The sequence below is a fragment of the Capronia epimyces genome, assembly GCF_000585565.1.
Source record: "Capronia epimyces CBS 606.96 chromosome Unknown aczIQ-supercont1.11, whole genome shotgun sequence".
NCBI classification, from domain to species: Eukaryota; Fungi; Ascomycota; class Eurotiomycetes; order Chaetothyriales; family Herpotrichiellaceae; genus Capronia; species Capronia epimyces.
The window spans coordinates 803,814-822,406 of record NW_006912914.1 but is presented as its reverse complement, the minus strand read 5'-3'; the positions used below and the strand labels follow the sequence as shown (position 1 = coordinate 822,406).

Genomic DNA, 18,593 nt, shown 5'->3' with positions numbered 1-18,593 from the left:
ACATCTAGAGGGTGAGAAGCGAATGAAGATGTTGTTCCAAAGCTGAGGGAAAGGTATTGTCAATATGTGCGGCAGTGAAGACGTCGTCGACGGCATAATCTGCGACAAGATACTCGGCGCGACCATCCGGGAGGCTGCGCTACTCGCATGTTGCAAACCTTGCAGTGAACAACCTACCAACATCTTCACGTCATTCTGCGGCAGTGATCTTTGTTCGCTTCTTCATCATTCAGACCACATCCATCCAGCTGATGCTTTCACCCGCGTTGTAGAGGGCAGACAACCGTCGGAACGGGCATGTCAGGAAGGAGACCAGGACGGTATGATCTGTCGCAAAGCAACACTCTCATCAAGAAAGAGGGCTTCAACAGTCAGGGCAGTGCATAGCCTTTGTTCTTGAGATGCTCCATCACTCACCCCCAGCCGTGTCAGCTGCTAACGAGACAAGTACACATCAACCTCCACCAAGCGGCACTAGGAGACCCGAAGAATCACAATGTCGATAGAAGGATCAGATACACCCAAATGATATAGCCTTGAAGAGAAACAAGGACGAACACCCCCTGATACGAGGACAATGTCCCCCCTTCCTTCGAGCGGCATGACTTGGAGCAGAAAGCACAGGTCTCAGCCTCAGCCGAAAAATTCCGATGGCAGAAGAGCTCGGAAAGGTAGTGGGATTATACTGGAGCCTTAGCCGGAACATATTCGCGCCTGGGGCGACTCAGCAGCCGTGGGGCATCCGAACATAATGGCCTTATATGGTGCTATGAGGTCTGGTTGAGCTTCACAGTGGGCGAAGGGCCTCGGGAATGGCGAGTGATTATGGGGGTAGCACGATGATCAACTTGAAGGAGACCTTACGAGTAAGACTTAAGGGCGGACATGCCAATGCCAAACAGGGATCGAGGGCACGAGACTCTCAGGGCATGTTACGGAGGATCCATACTCCGTACTGTCAGGCTCTTCGCACCGACGGAGCAACTACAGGTCTAGTCGCAATTGATGGCTTGGTGGAGAGAATCCCTTGCCCTTGTGGCCGAGACCCAATCAAGCCCATGAAGCCTCCTTAGCCCTCCGCAATCGTGTGCCAACAGGGACAGCAAGTGGGCGTCTCCCCACAGCCGAAAGAGCGCCGGCGCAGCAGAGGAAAGGGACGAAGGGACGGAGGGATGGGATAGAGAGCAGAGAGGAGAGAACACTGAGCAGAGAGCACTCGCTCTCTAGGCCAAAGAATGCTGGCGTATGTACTCCGTATAGAGAGTCCGTAGGTACGGAGTACAGTGATAATAATTAGGTAGGTGGTAGGTACCTAGAGAGAGAACGCTTGCTGTATTACTGACTCCTCGGTACTGGGGCTTAGGAGGCTAAGGCTAAGCTTAGGCTGCCCGCACTCTCTGCCTTTGCCTTTGCCTGCGTTGAGTCACCTGCATCTCCGAGTCTGAGTCTTTGCTCAACATCGTCGCCTGCGCCCGCCCAACCTCGACCTCGCAGTCTCAGCCTTGATTTCTTCAAGCGGCCGAGCACCGAGCACGTGTCCTCTATTCTTCAGCCGTAGCCAGCTTGCTCAGCTTCAAGCATCATCATCATTACTTCAGACGATAAACACCCTCCGCCCTCCGCCCGCGCACCGCCAGACCTGCGTCATTCCCTGCCTCGGCAACTGGCAACACAAAGTACATTGGATTCGAGACTCGGCGGACATCGGACAACCACCCAATTCATTGTTGGATCGAATTTCGAGCCACCACGTTGCTCCATCGATCTTTCCAGACCCTGTCGCTCGAATTGTTCCTCCCCAGTGACCCAGGCCGCAAGGCCTGACCCCCTCAATCTCAATGAAGATGTCGTGGCGGCCGTCTGAGAAGCTGATGCAGACCATCTCTCATTATGCCAGCTTTCCGCCTACTGGGGTCAGTCTGCGCCAGATGGTACAGTTTGGAGAGAAACCCTCGACTGGTGAGTCGACGATTCGGTCCAGGACATGGTGTTCGCTGGACTCCTCGCTAACGGCGCTCCTTCTAGGCACTCTGTTCCGCGCCTCTCAGTTTCTTTCCGAAGAGCTTCCAGTGCGACTCGCCCACCGCGTAGAAGAGTTGGGCAAGTTGCCGGATGGGCTCAACGAGATGACCTCCATCAAAAAGGTGAGGGACTGGTACGCTCAGTCCTTCGAAGAGATCACAACCCTGCCGCGACCAGAGCTGGATTCGGAAACCCGGAAACGCCTCCTCGGCCCTCCCAAGAAGGCCGCCAACAAACTCGCTTCCGCTACTCGAAATCCTAGTCTCAGATCAGATCACAATGGCAATGGAAACAGCAGAGCTGGACTGAACACCCGTCGATACTTTGCCCCCTTGGATGATGGCAAAGAATGGCCTCCGGTTCTTGCAGAGTACAACCGAAAGTTCTCCCGCATGCTCGAGGTCATTAAGAGGAGGCACGATCCAGTCGTGACCACTGTGGCCCAAGGCATCAACGAATGGAAACGCAAACAACAGCGCATGCAGATTGATTCATCCATCCAGTCTTTCCTCGACCGTTTCTACATGTCGCGTATCGGCATTCGTATGCTCATCGGGCAACATATTGCCCTGACGGAGCAAAGCATCCACAGACACCCCCACTACGTGGGCATAATATGCACTAAGACAAACGTGAAGGAACTTGCCGAAGAAGCCATCGAAAACGCCCGATTCGTGTGCGAAGACCATTATGGCTTGTTCGACGCCCCCAAAGTCCAATTGTTCTGTCCGCCTAACTTGACATTCATGTACGTGCCAGGCCATTTATCCCACATGCTCTTTGAGACTTTGAAGAACTCTCTTCGAGCGGTGGTCGAAACCCACGGCGCGGAAAAGGAGGAATTCCCCGTGACCAAAGTAATTGTTGCCGAGGGAAAAGAAGACATCACCATCAAAATCAGCGATGAAGGAGGTGGCATCCCGAGATCTGCCATCCCTCTTGTATGGACATACATGTACACTACAGTCGACACCACACCAGAACTTGATCCTGGCTTCAATGCCAGTGACTTCAAGGCGCCGATGGCTGGCTTCGGCTACGGATTACCCATATCACGCCTATACGCACGTTACTTTGGAGGAGATTTGAAGTTGATTTCGATGGAAGGGTACATACTTGTCTCCTCGCACTGTGTTGAGTCCACGGCTAACATGACCACAGATACGGAACAGATGTGTATCTCCACCTCAACCGACTTTCCTCGTCTTCCGAACCTCTGCAATAACAATCAGCAGTCATGAGGGGAGGCAGCGGGCCCCAAGGATTGACGTTGAGCAATAGCACCAGAGGCTCAGTCGCGGATATGAGCTTCAACAGTGGACGCGTGGCCGCGGCGCATTCACGGTTACGAAACCGCGAGGTATCGGAACGCAAACAGGTCGGCGACGCCGAAAGTATGATTAACGAAGAGCCGAATGTCGTCCAACCCGGCGGTGCGAGTGAATGGCTAGAGTGAGGATGTAGCCTTCGACCATAACCATATCATGTATCTATCTAGGGTAACTCTTGACACACAAAACGGGAAGAGCTGAAAAGAAAACATGTTTTGAAGTCCTGTGAGGGAAACGAATAGTGTCGACAGGATCAAAGCAAGGGAACCATTTTCATTTCTATCAGAAAAGTGCCCGAGTTGGATCCAGCGTCCACCCCAAGTGTAATTTCGGTTTCGGTCTCGGTTTCGACCACGACCACGTTTGTGCATTGTCCTGTACGGAGTACAATCGGAACTTGCCTGTCCAAAGATACTATACTATACCGCCTCAACGACCAGACTGGGTACATACATACACATACGGTACTAGTGCTAGTACGTATAGCCCAGCCATACGTGTATCTACATGTACGCTCTTAATATCAAACTCAAACCATCAAGAAGGGGGCAGGCCAATCCATATTATTTCAATAGTATTTCATGTCCGATCAATCCGGCCAAAAGAACATGGTCTGGTCGTCTGTGACTTATGATAATACCCCATCCATGGACGACAAAACGTTAGGAGAAAGATTGGACTGGAATCTTAAAATGAAACCTCGTTTGCCTGCCTACTAGTAGTAGACACCTTTTTGTCGTTCACACCCTTGATGGGATCGAACCCAATCATCATCTCTTGTCATACGCATGCTGTTTGTTTTTGTTTCTTGACGTCCCAGAACTCCTCCTTGCTGAGGGAGAAACAGGGCCTCATCTGATCCTATACGTCTTTTACCGCCTTCCACCTCGTCTCGATGCAAATCGCACGTTTGGGCCTTTGCCACGTTTCGCGACACCGCTCCCCCCACGGAACTTGCCCTTCTGAGCCGGGTGCTGATCCCGATTTTTTTCCACGCCCAATCCACGTCGTTGGTGTTTGGCATCATTCTTTTTACCCGCCACTCCCCCGGCAGACTTGGGACTGGCCGATGCTGTGCCCTGCATGATCCGTCGGGCGACCTCTCTTGCCTCGTCGACGTCAAGATCCATTCCGTCATCGTCCCGGTCTCTATCTCTAGATTCTTGCCGAGATTTCTTCTGCATGCCGGATTTGACCTTGAGTCTGCCCTTCTGGCCGCGCCGGACAGCATCTGCGCCCGACACGGCGTCAAGGTACGCGTTGATGGAGCTGTCTTGTCCATGTCCAGCAGATCCCGATATGGACATGTCGACATCTCCGTCTGCTGCTTCATCATCCTGCCCGCCGAAAATCAGCTTGCCGTCCTCGTTGACCTTGGCTTTCGTTTTCCTTGTGTTCCGCAACCGGCCAAGCCTTCTCGTGGAGATGCTCGCCAGGCTCCCTGGGTCCAGCAGATCAAGCGGCTCGTCATCCTCGTCCTCTTGTCGAATGTATTGCTCGTTGCGTCTCTTCGCGCCAGAGTCCTTGAATGAGACACCAGACATAGTATCGTCGCCATCGGATTCGGAATTGTCCGCACCTTCATTCTCCGAGTCGTCGTCTTCTGAACCGTAGACCGCCTCATCGAATTCATTGTCGTATCTCTTGGTGGCAGGTTGCTCTGCATCCTCATCATCTTCATCTGCTTCTGTGCCATTCCGCTTGCGCCTGGCACGCTCTCGTCGTTTGCGAATATTCGCCACCATCTTCCGATCATCGCCACCGACCCAGCTTTCAAGCTTGGAGCCATCGAAGCGCCTCAAGCAGCGATCCAAGATCCCCTTAACTTTGGCTCTCAAGCGGCCTTTGTTCTCTTTACTCCACACCATGAGACCGGGCACTATGGAAGGCATCCTCGGTTCCAACATTTCGGTAGGGAGAACTACCACCATCACTTTGACAAACCCGAGCACCGCCCGTACAATCTCGCGATTGTTAGATTGCAGGAACATGGTGACTGTGTCGACGAGTTCTTCTTTTGTCTTATCAGCCAGTTGGCTGTGATATTCGAAAAGTAACCGACTGAGCGCGATGACACTGGCGGCAACCATGTGCGGAGCCACCCCTGCGAGTCCAGCACTAACCATCGTGAAGACCTCCTCGAGATTAGCAGGCGCGTCGGGCGAGTCATCCGCCATGTGCGGCACCAAACTGTTTCGAATCACCGTGCCCGGTGGGTTTGATGGATCGGAAATCTTGTTTGTGACGGCGATTAGGAGCTCAAAGCCTGCGCTTCGGGCCTTTTCGTTGGTGTCTTTACATGCCAGCACCACTTCACTTAGGATGCTGGGAATAAAGTGCAGGTCTGTTGGTGGAAGGAAGGAGATCAGCGTCTGCACCGCGACAACGCGATCTCTGCGCGCAGGAACTGGTGTGGTCTCTGAAGTTCGGAGGATTAATTGTTGCAATTCCTGACTTCGAGATGTAAGTGCCTCTACCCCTGTCTTCGAAGTGGCTAGCCTAGGAATCAGCTTGTAGGCTTTCTTAATCAGCTGTGGATCTGACTTTAGGATTGCTGGATTGGTGAGGATGTTTGAGGAGATAGAGAACAAGTCAGCAAATACTGATCGAGGCAGGTGGACAGAGAGCGCTATGACAAGATCAAGTAAAGTGTGAGAGGTCGGAGGAAGTTTGCTGGCGGAAGATTGGTTCTGTTCTTTCTTTGGTGGCGGTTGATTTGCCTTCGGTAAAGCCTCCGTTAACATTGATGATACTCTCTGAAATGTCTCCACCAAGTCCTTCTCCGGAGTAATGCTGAGGTAGCTGTTGATGCATTGTAGTATGTACGCTCGGGACTGAGGTAGTGTCTGACTATAGACGTTGAATAACACCGCCAGAAGATTGTTGGCGAATTGAGCCAGATGCTGAATATTCTTCTCTGCATCTGCTCGTTGGATCCGTCGTTCCAGCGACAGGACCTCGTCAGGAAGGTCTGAAGCCAGGAGTGCCTGGTTTGACTCGACCAAGTTTTGTAGCCCCCGGCAGAGGTTCACACGCAATTCTGTCTGCTTGTAGAGCAAGTTCGAGACAAGTTCGGCAAAGGACTGATCGAAGGCCGTTACCAAGTCCAACGGCAGATCGCAATAGCCCGGTAGAGTAGCCCAAACTTGTTGAACAACAGTCTCATAGACTTTGATGTCCATTGTCTTCGCGGCGTTGCCATGATCAATGACGCGTTGATACATAGCTTCGCTCAGAGGAACCAACTCGGATTTGAAGTGCCCCAGATTCGTGTTGGACACATAGTCTCGCAAGAGCGGAAGGAGCCAAGCCCGTCCAGGGTGACCGGGCCGTGGTTTGATCAGGTTAAGGGGAAGCACGCTCAAGACCGCACCAGGTCCGAGATTGCGAATTGCATGTCCAAGGACCTCATCTGCTTCTTGCTTGCCCTGGAAACCATCGTTGCTTCTGAGTTCGCCAATTGCTTTGACGATACCAAGCAAAAACGGATCGCCTCGCCACCGAAGAGCGTCAAAAAGGGCGGAAAGAGTTTTGAACACCTCCATCCAAGCAGTCTGATATTTGACTGCCAGAAGGCCAAGAGCCTTGACCGAGATCTTTTCGAGCAATTTCTCATCATATATCGATGGTTCTGCGATGACGCTATCCGGAATGCAATTGGCAAAAAATGAAATGAGGCATTCCGATGCTGAGACTCTGATATTGTGGGATGGACTTGTCAGGAAGGATGCTACCAAGTCGAAAAGCTCGGGCAGCCCTACAAAGGTATCCTCAGGCGCGACAACTGCTGCTGTGCCATATCCCCGTGACAATATGGCTATCCAGGGAGGTAGAAGCTGTGAGTCGTTCTGGGCAGGTTTCAATTCGACGATCGCCTCAAGAAGCCGCGGTAGCTTGGAGGACGCAACTTCATCTTGCATTGATTCGAATATCACCTCGAAAACTTCGAACGCACTCATGACCAGATAGTCGTTCCTTGAGCGCGATATAGACAGCAAGAGTTCGCAAAGTGATTCGATCTTTTTACTGGGCCATCCACCTGATGCCAAAGCAACGGTCTTTGTGAGTTGAAGGGCATGAATCACGGCCGGTTCGTGACTTTCATCCGGTCTTCCTTTGTGGCGCCGAGCTCGAGTCACTGTATCAACCGCAGTTTTCAGATTATTCTGAGATGCCACTGCGCAGAGCTCGGCGGCTGGATGGTCGATTGCAGGACCTGGTGGAGGGTTTTTCAAGATGTTTGTCAACCCTGTCTGCGCCCGTTTCCTTATCTTTGGTCTCGCGTCAATAGTCAAGGCGAGGAGCGCCATAATTGCCTGTCGGGGACTTGTTTGATTTTGCGGCAGACTCCATGCTGCTGAGTCCTGGGCAATCAGTAAAGACTCAAGACACCCAATGGCAGAGCGTATTAGAGGTGCATTGCTCGACGAAGTCTCCAGATAGGGCGCGATGAGCGATAAAATAGTGCTAAACTGCGACCGCAGGAGGCTCGGAGGGACGTAGGAAGTAACGATATCGAGGAGGTAGATGCTGGACACCACGACCTCATTGTCGCTGCCGTTTCCATCCGCCGCGGAACACTGTTTGAGGAGAGCAAGGAGGGCAGCAAAATATGCAGTGGCGGTGAATTTCGTTTTCTGTTCGCGGAGAGTTTCCTCGATCGAGGACAAAACGACCGCGGTCTGGAATAGTTAGAACAGTAGACTCGGCCATCGGGAAAACATACATGTTGTTGACTCTGAAGGTTAGGTGACTTTATCTTTGCCAACTTCTCCTCCAGTGACATCTTGACAGCTGCAACGGCTTGGTGCGCTGTGAGTGACTCGGCTATACAACTCAACCAGTCTACAAAAGTCGAGTGCGGGTAGGAAGTATTTTTGATCCGGCAGAATAAATATTCTTCACCGCCTTTCTACAAGGTCAGCCTCGTCACGTGCAAGGCTGCTCTGCTGGCAGTAGTGGTATCAGCACCACCGACCACACTGCCCGAATCCTCATGGGAGCCGTTTATAGATCCCTAGCTGTGTGTTCGAGTGGCTCACAGCCGAGCTACCGAATGTAGAGCCATCTTAGCCGATGGAAGTATCGTACTCCTTCATCAAATCCCACTCCTATCAGGTACTGAGGCCCATGCTGAAGAGGCCCTCCACATGAACAAGGTATGTTGCAGTCTGTTCCTAGTCTCCTATCGTGTGGTGCGCGGGGACCGTGAATAGGGGATTGTGGGCAACCACGTTATTCCCACGCTCGTTGCGCTTCCACATCCACGTTCATACAATGTCACTGAACCAGTGCTTGATGATCGGTTCCGTTGGTATGCCTAGAGCCACTTTACGAAAGTATGTGCGAGTCTGTGGAATTGACTGCGAGGGTCAGCAAAATAGTTTGAACTCGGATGGAAAAGAGAAGCATATACTTTCCCGTTGGCTACCGCATAGTCCATCAGCAGCTGATAATTATCGAGTATTGCTTGCGCTCGTTCTTTTCTTTGCTTTTGGGAATAGTCTTCTCTCGTCTTCGCCTTCATGGGGTTGTCTCTCTGCGGCCTGTTTTGATCGGCCTTCCCCGGAGTCCTGGGGGCCACATTTGTGACCCTGGTGACGGTGAACATGATCGTCAGGCCCAGCACTGGCGGGCCCGGCACGTCCTTGTGGTCGTAAGAATCGGATTCCCGGAGCGTGTCTTGGAAATCCTCTCGAACTTCACGCGTTGTCCGTTTGACGGAGGGTTTGCAGACAGAACGGAAGGTGTCACAACTGATCGCTGTACTTTCTCCATGTTTGAGGGTGTCCAGACACGTGATCTCAGGTGAGGTCAAGATCGTTCGAGGGCCTTCACATTCATGGCTGATGCACCAAGGAGCAAAGACAAAGTTGAACTGGACTACAAGAGGGTACGGAAAACATTTTCGAATGTGTTTATATTGGTCAAGCTCCATGGACTACTGACTCAGCATGTATCAGCGCGCGAAGCCCGAGTCAAATCGGTCCAACGATCCCGGACCAGACTCAGACTTTGACTTCTCCACGAGATTTGTCGTACAATGTATTGCCATGCCAGTTCCTATTTGAGCAACGCCTGCTTTTGGATGTTGCTGAAAATGCCACCGCTACTCAGTTGAGTTATTCGCGGGATATAGCGGGAAAAATCGTGATTCCCTCCTTGGTCGTAATGTTAGACAAGATTCGCAGTACATCCCCCAACAAGGAACTCCGTGTTCCACCAAATCCGTCTTTCAAAATCAATCCTAGAACGCCACTGTGCCGGTTGCCATGCCGCTAAGTTTCGAGGGGACAAAACAAACTTCTGCACATTCGAGAAAACTGGAACTCGAAGTTGGCTCCAGGGGTTATATTAGTATTAGCAGCCATTAACCAGGCTGTTGGTGGGCCATTCATAGCCAGTGTCCGACCTATATCGTCATGTTAGTTCGCGCGAAGATAGCCCAGCAGTAGATATTGACTTACCAGCTGGTGAGGTTCGGGTTGTGATAGGCGGTGTAATGGTTGTTGATGTACTCGGTGGTAGGGTAACCACGAGGGTCGCAGGTAATTTCGCCGTCGTCGTCTTGGTAGATACGGATATAATCCACCCGCATGGTCGCTGGCATCAGCGGTGCCAACCCGGTCAAGTTGAGAGCCGAGAAGCCAGGAGACATGCCAAAGTTGACGATGATTGACATTGGCTCTTCTGGGATGACTCTCTGGGCGACATTCCCATTGGGTCCCAGTGCCTGGCCTTGTACTCGCCAGACAGGATCCTGACCAACAAACCAGGTAATATCGCCCTCAGCGCCGGGCGTATATTCAAAAGCGTAGACTTGGTACGCGTTCCCATCATACCATGCATTGTTCAGATTAGATAGCCCTGACACGGCTTGCTGGAAGGGTCCACCTTTGTAGGTGTTCATCTGTGTGACGCTGAAATCAAAGATTTCAACAAAGTCATAATTTGGTTGATACCAGACATCGAATGGTGCCACCTGAAAAGACTGCGATACGACGCCGACTTGGTTGCCTTCGCTATCGAACGGCATCACACTAGCTTCGATCACATCAATTTCAGGGGCGGAGCGCGATCTCCCGGGCGAGGGATGGTCCTCCCCAGAACATGTGCAGGCCGGGAGACGCAGGCCAGGCAGGTAGTTGATGCCGTCTGGTGAACTCTGGTTGGCAGTGATACCAGCGTCGCAAACGTCAGCATAAGAATAGGGCCATAGTCCATCGGTAGTAGAAGCATAACCGGGTCTTCCCAGGTTGCCCATTGACCAAAACCCGGGCCAGAAGCCGACTGTATCGCCACGGCCGGGAAGAGAAATGCTCGCCTCCAGTCTGCCACCTTTGAAGCACATTTGATTCCAAGATTGTAGCATGCCGGACCGGTAGTTCAGGTTATGATTTTGGAAAGCGTCAAATCTCAACTCCAGCACACCATCATTCGTAGTGGCAGCATCGGGATCATACCATTCCAGATCTTTTGTCACACCGTACCAGATGTCCACAGCCGTCCAGTATGGGTCGTCGCCGTCATAGAATGTACGCCCGGGAGTCGTGAATTCATCTGAGAAGACCAGGTTCCAAGTATTGCCGTGGTAGTCCTTCTTGGTTTTGGCTGACTCGGGCGTGTGTGGATCGATAAGACCTGTGCGCACATTTTTGAGGAGAGGGACCTTGCCATTGTTGATGCACCCTATATCGTCTTTGCACGGGTCGGGAGAAGACGTTAATTTTTGCACAAAGGTTCTGTTAAGCGATCAGCAGGCGGCAAAAGTCAGGATAGGGGTCAACAAACAAAACGGGATAGCCTATAAACAGGACTAGGATGCCTATCGTAATGAATGCGAGGCCGCCAATATTGACCAGACCTCTTCTGTTGAAGACATCGCAGTCGCGTGGTTCACCGTTCGGATCGGGATTGTGCAGGTAATCGTCTTTCTCAATGTCTTCAGGAAAAAGCAGAAGCCCAGCTGATGGGAGAATATTGTACTTCTCAGATACAGTCTGAGTGTTGACATCGTTGTCATCACTTCCAGCTCTTGATCCAGGCCTTGATAGACTCGAATCTCGAAAGGGGTTTTCAAACCCTCTGCTGTCTCGGCTGCGGTCAGACTCCCAACTTGACCGTCGTGAAGAGTGATTAGAAAGAGCAGGTGATCTCAGAGGAGAGGCATCGTCTCGAGATCTGTTAAGTCGGCTTTGTGAAGGAGGTAGCAATCTCTCGGCGGAGTCTTGCACGTTTGTGGCTGAATAGATATTTTGTAGTTGTGACCTGGAGGTAGTAGGCCTTGAAGAGGTAGGAACGAGTGCTCTTGAGGAACCATTTGCATCGCTGTTTAGGATATCTTCCTGTCCCGAATTTAACCGGATGTGTGGTGGAACTCGTGGCGGCGAGGAGTTGCTACTGTTGCTGTGGGACGACATTATAGTATGGCGACCGCCTCGTCGTCAAGGAGATCGATCGCCAAACTGTAAGACAGCCGACAGACAATATATTTTCGGGTCGAGGGTCAAGAAGCGAGTGAGGCTGGTCAACGGGGGTTCGATGCTCGAGATGACCAGGGAACACAGGTGCGGTATGAGAGGCTGACGGAAGCCTACCGGTGAGAGCGTGTAAGCCGTGTGGATTAGGCCGTAGGCCGAGAGGACAACCGCGAGGATGAGGGTGATGGTGGGCGTGAGATTCGAAATGGGCAGTAAGCGGCGTAGGACGATTTATTGTTGGAAATGGTGAACTCGCAATACGTAAGGCCGTGTTAGCCAGCTCAACTCCTTTCTGGCCGGCAGGAAAGATGAGAGCTTTTGTCCGCGTGAGGGATCGAGGAGCGACGTCGAAGTGACAAGAGGGAGGCTGGGTCCAAAAAGAGTGATTGAACGAGCGGAAAGGCTGTTTGCCTTAAGGTGAACTGCGGATAAAGAAACACAAATCACAGAGTAAGGAACATTGGAGGATTGTGTTTGTTGGTGTTGAGATGCAGATTCAGGATCACGACCCAGCTGAGAGGCAAGGCGTTGTTAGTTACGGGCACCTAGACGGGGCACGTACGGGGGTACCTGAGTTTAGCCAGGACTTGGTTCAACGCCTAAAGTTGGCCAGCCTACGAGGAGCCTGCAAACGGACAAGCGGCGGCGGACCTCCAGTTAGAAGGGGTTTAGGGGCTTAGGGGCTTAGAGGCTTAGAAGCTTACCGCCTGGGTCAAATTACAGAGCTACTCCGGGCAGTGACTAGTAAGATACGGATCCTCCGTACTTCATCTTCGAGCAGAAACTGAGACTCCCTCACTTTAAAATGATTCCACAGTAGGAAGCCAAAAGAGGAATACGGATATTATTGCAATTGTGTCTGGTTTGTAGCGGGTTGTAGGCTTTCGTTGAGTGAAAACTGAACCCAGATCGGCTTGCCTTGTTGCCTGCGGTTTGGGCTCTATCCTGGAAAACCAACAACATACACTGTATCCGTACATAGTCTCCGTACTCCGCTACCTTCAAAATGCATGTTTGTACCACGGGCTCGACGGGAATCTTATTTCTGATCTTGCATACAATGCAGCCTACGGAGTAGACGACGTCTTGAACGGGGCAGCGATCGTTATCCTTCTTGACATCGCCAATGATCACAGGCGTCACCTTGGACAGCCCCAGCCTCAGAATATGTAACTGGTTTCGGACGTTGGTTGGTTACAACCTGATCTTCCTCTTTCCTTTCCAGAAGTCATCATGATGAGCCTCCTACTCGTACTCCTACTCCGTACTCCGTACGCCCACCACAGCCGCCTTATTTGCCTCTAAAATGCGTCCAGATTCCTTCTTAGAGAACGGGGCGTCGGGCAATAAACAATCCCAGTGCAAAACGGCCGCCCCAGGGGTTGACGCGTCCAATGGTTTTCGTGGCAAACGTGGCTCAGCAGAGGGCGGAAGACGTCGAATCACCGTTTGCTCATCTGGCCGAGAGTCCATCAACTGGAGAACGCCGATCCTGCATAGCAAATCTGACACCCCCTTCCTGGCATCCACTGTGTCAAGCTAGAATTTGGGCGGCCATTATTGGCTTGATTAAACGGGAACAGCTTCTGAGCAGTCCAAAACCCGGCCACAATCCCGTCAGTCAGTCTCTCTTGACACGCTGCTTGGTTGCTATTCTTAAATTGCGCCAGGAAAATGCCAATGGTCTTGCACGCCTTGGCCCGACTGTGGGAAAAAGGATAAGGAGTACGATGTACTCCGTACTCGCCACCAGATGCGAGGACATTCAGAATGCTTACCACCAGACTCCCTCGAGATAGAGGAGGCTCGGGCGCAGACATGCAACACCTGCTTCAACACATGCCTATGAAATGGGGGATCCTTTGTCTTGATCTTGGATGTCTGCGCCACCTTGTACCCCTGGAAGCTAAGACATTATTCTCGGTCAAGATCCATGTCTAAAACTGCCAGCTATGATTTATTGTCTCGATCATCTGCAGTGGCTATTGTTGTTGGACCAAGGCGCCTGGCCCAGTTACAGTGAAAGCGATATCTGGCCGGAGTTGACAACCCCCCTCATGCTGTCATGTTTTCCGTTGTGTGGCTCACGATTGAGACGAAAAGGGGCGTAAGTTTTGATTTTATCGTCCCCCTGTCCTTGTCCACGGAGAACTTGATGCAAATTCGGACATTCAAGGACACCACCCCACTTGATATAGATACTCCGTTCGCCTCCACTACTCGTACTCGATTCACATCTTTTGGTCTCGAAACAGTCGTCCTTTATGGATGACACGATGATCACTGCTTCCACAATTCATCGACCGAGGTCCGCGCACTGGAAAGGTCGAAACATGAGTGTCGATCTGCTTTCTAGAGTGTATCCATAACGTCTTAGAACCATGAATACCCCGTACGCCTACGCCGTATGCCCCCTTCGACCTCCTTTTTGGTCGACAGTGGATCTGAGATCGCGTACCAAATCTTAACGCATATCACCAAAGCTTCCCCATTGCAGGGCTTCAGGGCAGCAGGGGCGGGTCTTCCAGTTTTCTTCTTCTCTGCTGCCAGTGTGCAACATGAAAATCAATTGTGAGACGTATCGATTTGCCGATCCATGCCTCACCGCGGATCATCGTAACGATCTGATACAGAACCCCCACCTGATTGCGCGTTCCAACTCGGTACCAGTACAGAGTAGTAGTGCTCGAGAGAGGAATGGCTAGCTCTCAGATGACTGTTCTAACAATACGGAGTATAGTTTTTTAGGGCGCGGATTCCTTGTCCCTATTTGAGGCTACCCTGGTGAACTGGACATCGTTTCCTAGGTGTCTTTTGCGAAATGATGCTCAAGGTATCGCTTCAACTAGGATGATAGCCCTTCTTCACATCGCGTTCACAGCAGTTCCTCAGTACTAATGATGATGAGGCCCGACGTTTCCATAGATCCAACGCGACCCAGGGAGATCCCCGCTTGAAGGAGAGCTCTGCACGTCTATGGTACATGTACACTGAATCGGGCCGGACAGTCTCAATCCGAAACGAGGCACGAGAGATCTTTGTGGCTGGAGTGGTTCGCTGCCGTCGCCACACCAGGAGGATAGCTACGAACTTGTCATCGTTGAGGTGTACCTTGCTAGATGCATCAAGGCGAGCCATATTTTATTTCAGATGATGCCTATGCTGTGCCATGGGCCTGATCTTTTCTGGTCTGGAGGTAAAATATCCAGAACACAAAAGAACTCGGAAACGAGAAGGCCCCTGGGCTGGCAGCAATTGATATAAATATCAAGAAGACCTTATCATCCGCTGGCGTTGCGGTGGCCAATTCTTTCAGGCCTCCATATCAGCTGGCGCATCTAAGCAGCCACAATATGGTCCATACGAAATTCCACGCTTTCTCTCTTGGGGGGTGAATGCAATTGAAGCCATGAGGAGCAAGCCCAAAAACACTCACTGAGAATCGGCCTCGCGCTCCGTCACGGATGCACACTGAATACCGCTGCAGACATAGGCTTTGTGAAACCGTGGACTGTCAAATCCAACCCTGAGTCGTGTCCTGTCCACCGTTGCAACGTTCCTAGCTCTCGACTGCCTTCACAACAACACCCACGAGCGCCCTGTCCCCTACAGTGAGAATATAATATTCCGCTCTCGTCTGGCTAATCTCAACTCTGAATAACTTAACACCCACATCTTTACCCTTCGCTGCCTGCGCGACCCTCTCAATGATTTCCCGGTATTCCCCTCTGGGATCAAACTCTTCTGTCGTCAACTCTTCCACAGACCCTGTCACTTTGCCTTTCAGCCCAAGAGACTTCTCAAACTCGGCCACACTAGGCAATTTGCTGCCCGCATAATTCAGGGTTATCGGCTCAAAGGGCGCATCGGTGTCTGAAGTGTACGTCACTTCGGGCAGCGATTTCAGCGACGCTGGCAATGCCTCGAGCTGCGATGTGGTGGTAGGATCAAACTTGGTGCGTGCCTGGGACGTCGACTCAGACTGTTCATGCCCGGCTTTAGGGTCAGCGTTTGCTTTGTCGAGAAATGCGGCGTAGGAGGCGTCGTCAGCCATGGCGCGGTGAGGGGTCTGTGTCGTAGGCCGGGTACAGGCCGGTTGTAAGTCTTGAGTCGGTTTTGGTGCTGCTCTTGCACTGGAGGTGGCGGTGGCCGCGGTGGTGAGCCTTGTCAATGACAGTCTAAGAGGTAGGTTAGATTGTAGCTTGTAGCCAAATGCGGCACTCGCGCCGCTAGGAATGTGCAGAGGCTGCTTTCTGAAGCACAATATGAAAGCGTCGTGTTTCAGCATACGCCCATGTGGCAAAAGTAGGGAGAAGAGGTCCTTCGTGACTGCTGAAATATCTTGAAGCTTGACAGAGGGAACGTTGTTGGAGACTCTGGTATCCCTGCCCAGGTGAGTGACGTATGTAGTATGTTCTAGCCACCACAAAATCTGATGGTACCGGGGCTTACTACCTACAATACGTACAATGGCTCAAGAGAAACACCTCTTGACCCCATTGACTTCCGGCGTTGTAATTAGGTCGGTATGAATTTGTTGCGGTCACTCTTATTGGAGACTGTAGCCAACTCAAAGCGCTCAGGGGATACTACGATTGCAAAGTACTTGATTGGAAACAAGTGGCTTGTGTTGAGCTATAATGTTCCTTCATGGTCAGAGAAGTCCGCCTAACCCATCATACGGGGGTTTTGCTTCAACGTGGATGTCAACAGATGATTCAAGAGACGTTCTATTCCCAGTCATATCACAGATCGCTTTGTCTGGGTCTATTTGAACTAGTATGACTCTGATCGAGGGTTCTCTGCTATACGACCACTTTTGACTTTACTGCGAAGAGAGATGAAAGAGGACTGCGATCAGGAAGCAACTTGAATTTGTCTTTGTTGATTTCGCTTTTAATCATTCCCCAACTGCTATTGCAATTGCTACTACCTCATCTCTAAAACCGAGTGACGATATTGGAAACACCATGGTATCTCTGAGGGTCTTAGTCAATCTCCGAGGCGTTGGGCATAAACATCTCCTGACACCCCAATAACACTATCCCACCAGCAGTCTCGACTCCACTCACGAAGAAGCAACAAGATCCTTCTTGAGAGTACCCAAGAATTGTCTCTTCTCCTGGGGAGTCTGGTAGGCACCGTGGCCGAACTTGGACGAAGTGTCGATCCATTTGAGCTCGACCTTCTCGAGAGCTTTGCGGGAGGTGTGAGGGAACATGGATTTGCGCAGAGTGATGACTCGTTTCTTGACACCGGGAACAGAGCCCTTGACAAGGACGAAATCGTTCTTGACCTCGCCGTAGCGAACGAAGCCACCCAGTCTGAACAATGTTAGTCCAATCTCGATCATCCCTTGCTTAAAAAAAGGGCCATGTAGTTAGAACTTACGGTGTAATCTGTTTGTTGACAACATCGAAATCCGTGGCAGCATTCTTCTCGTCTTTGCCCTTGCCGATGCGGTAGACCTTGTGGTTGACGGAGGTACGGTGATGGTAACCATCTTGACCGGCACGTGCAACTGTCCATTGCACGTGCGACGGATGCCAGGCACCGATACAAGCGACCTTTCTGAGACCCTTGTGTGTCTTTCTGGGCAACTTCTTGGTTCCCCATCTGCTGGTAACGCCTGAGAAACCGTGACCTTTTGTGACGGCAATCAAGTCGATCATCTCATCCTGCTCGAAGATGGTATCGATCTCGACGGGCTTCTCAAACAGACCGTGGCCGAACTCGACTTTGTCTGCGGTGCTGCCACCGTTGATCTGAATCTCCATCAAATGGGCCTTCTTCTGCTTGAGAGGAGTTTCACGGATCTGAGTATGGGCGAGGACACGAACAACCGTGCAGTACTTCTTGATGCGCTCCAGTTCACGCGTGACGGAGGTGGCCTTGTTCTCCGAGTACTGCTTTGCGTACTTGGTGAAAGCCTTTTTCTTCGACCGGTACCAGTTCTTGTAGAATCTGCGCTTCAATTCGTCTCCAAGATGCTCTGCCCACACAGTGGTAAGGGATCGAAGACCGCGGGGAGTCTCAATGTAGCCAACGAGGCCAACGACGATCAACTACTCCGAGTCAGCTTCCAACAAGGCAACCTTTCAATGCGCATTTCTTACCGGGGGAGTCTCAATGACAGTGACGGCTTCGACGATCTCTTTCTTGTGCATCTTCGCACCAGGTCTATCCAAGTCCCGGACGATCGTGGTCATACCGGCCTTGTAGCCCAAGGATGCGGTGAGATGGACTGGTTTCTTTGGGTCATCCTTTGGAAAGCTGTGAAATGTTTCAGCTTCGACTCTTTAAGCGAGTCATGACTTCTAGATAACCAACCTCTTGACCTTTCCTCGGTGTCTTGCAGCACGCTTTCGTGGGAGGAAAGCAAGCGAGCCTGCGCAAAAGGGTTAGCGAATGAACTTTGGTAGGGAAGATCTTGCGTAAGGGAGGAGTTTACCATGTCGCGGCGCCTCGAACTTTCGGTGAGACCTGGAGGAGAGATAAGTAAATGAACGTTTGCGAGACTACAAGCGCACTCACATCTTTTCTCGTGTTGGGCGTGGCGTCGGAAGTTGATGCTGGAGAAGGCCAAATTGCTCTATCTCGAAAAAGCCTGAAGACCTTCGTGTGGGAAGACCAATGCCAAGATTTGCTTCTTGGCATCGCGTAAGGTCACGTGACTCAGTATTTCCACTCCACACAAGAAGTGAGTGCGAAGCAAATGTGACTAGTACCAAACTGATTATTAGAAGCCACCCAGGTTGAG

At 51.5% G+C, this 18,593-nt stretch overlaps 7 protein-coding genes across 7 annotated transcripts; 2 read left to right on the top strand and 5 right to left on the bottom strand.

Annotated features, from left to right (window-relative positions):
- Positions 1-1,844: 1,844 nt before the first annotated feature.
- On the top strand, positions 1,845-3,247 carry A1O3_10344 (pyruvate dehydrogenase kinase; the record flags this gene model as incomplete). The annotated part of the gene is made up of 3 exons (XM_007740434.1): positions 1,845-1,959; positions 2,026-3,130; positions 3,184-3,247. 3 exons carry the CDS (start codon positions 1,845-1,847, stop codon positions 3,245-3,247), a joined length of 1,284 nt encoding a protein of 427 aa, XP_007738624.1.
- A 12-nt stretch (positions 3,248-3,259) lies between these two features.
- On the top strand, positions 3,260-3,478 carry A1O3_10343 (uncharacterized protein; the record flags this gene model as incomplete). The annotated part of the gene is made up of 1 exon (XM_007740433.1): positions 3,260-3,478. One exon carries the CDS (start codon positions 3,260-3,262, stop codon positions 3,476-3,478), a length of 219 nt encoding a protein of 72 aa, XP_007738623.1.
- Positions 3,479-4,225: 747 nt separating this feature from the next.
- Positions 4,226-8,139, bottom strand: A1O3_10342 (uncharacterized protein; the record flags this gene model as incomplete). Its single annotated transcript, XM_007740432.1, has 2 exons — positions 4,226-8,035; positions 8,080-8,139. The coding sequence occupies 2 exons, from the start codon at positions 8,137-8,139 to the stop codon at positions 4,226-4,228; spliced, it is 3,870 nt and encodes a 1,289-aa protein (XP_007738622.1).
- Positions 8,140-8,623: 484 nt separating this feature from the next.
- Positions 8,624-8,964, bottom strand: A1O3_10341 (uncharacterized protein; the record flags this gene model as incomplete). The annotated part of the gene is made up of 2 exons (XM_007740431.1): positions 8,624-8,704; positions 8,770-8,964. The coding sequence occupies 2 exons, from the start codon at positions 8,962-8,964 to the stop codon at positions 8,624-8,626; spliced, it is 276 nt and encodes a 91-aa protein (XP_007738621.1).
- Positions 8,965-9,713: 749 nt separating this feature from the next.
- Positions 9,714-11,773, bottom strand: A1O3_10340 (uncharacterized protein; the record flags this gene model as incomplete). Its single annotated transcript, XM_007740430.1, has 3 exons — positions 9,714-9,765; positions 9,821-11,095; positions 11,145-11,773. 3 exons carry the CDS (start codon positions 11,771-11,773, stop codon positions 9,714-9,716), a joined length of 1,956 nt encoding a protein of 651 aa, XP_007738620.1.
- A 3,619-nt stretch (positions 11,774-15,392) lies between these two features.
- A1O3_10339 (uncharacterized protein) lies at positions 15,393-15,887 on the bottom strand (the record flags this gene model as incomplete). Its single annotated transcript, XM_007740429.1, has 1 exon — positions 15,393-15,887. One exon carries the CDS (start codon positions 15,885-15,887, stop codon positions 15,393-15,395), a length of 495 nt encoding a protein of 164 aa, XP_007738619.1.
- A 1,014-nt stretch (positions 15,888-16,901) lies between these two features.
- On the bottom strand, positions 16,902-18,042 carry A1O3_10338 (60S ribosomal protein L3; the record flags this gene model as incomplete). The annotated part of the gene is made up of 3 exons (XM_007740428.1): positions 16,902-17,157; positions 17,225-17,898; positions 17,950-18,042. The coding sequence occupies 3 exons, from the start codon at positions 18,040-18,042 to the stop codon at positions 16,902-16,904; spliced, it is 1,023 nt and encodes a 340-aa protein (XP_007738618.1).
- Positions 18,043-18,593: the final 551 nt, after the last annotated feature.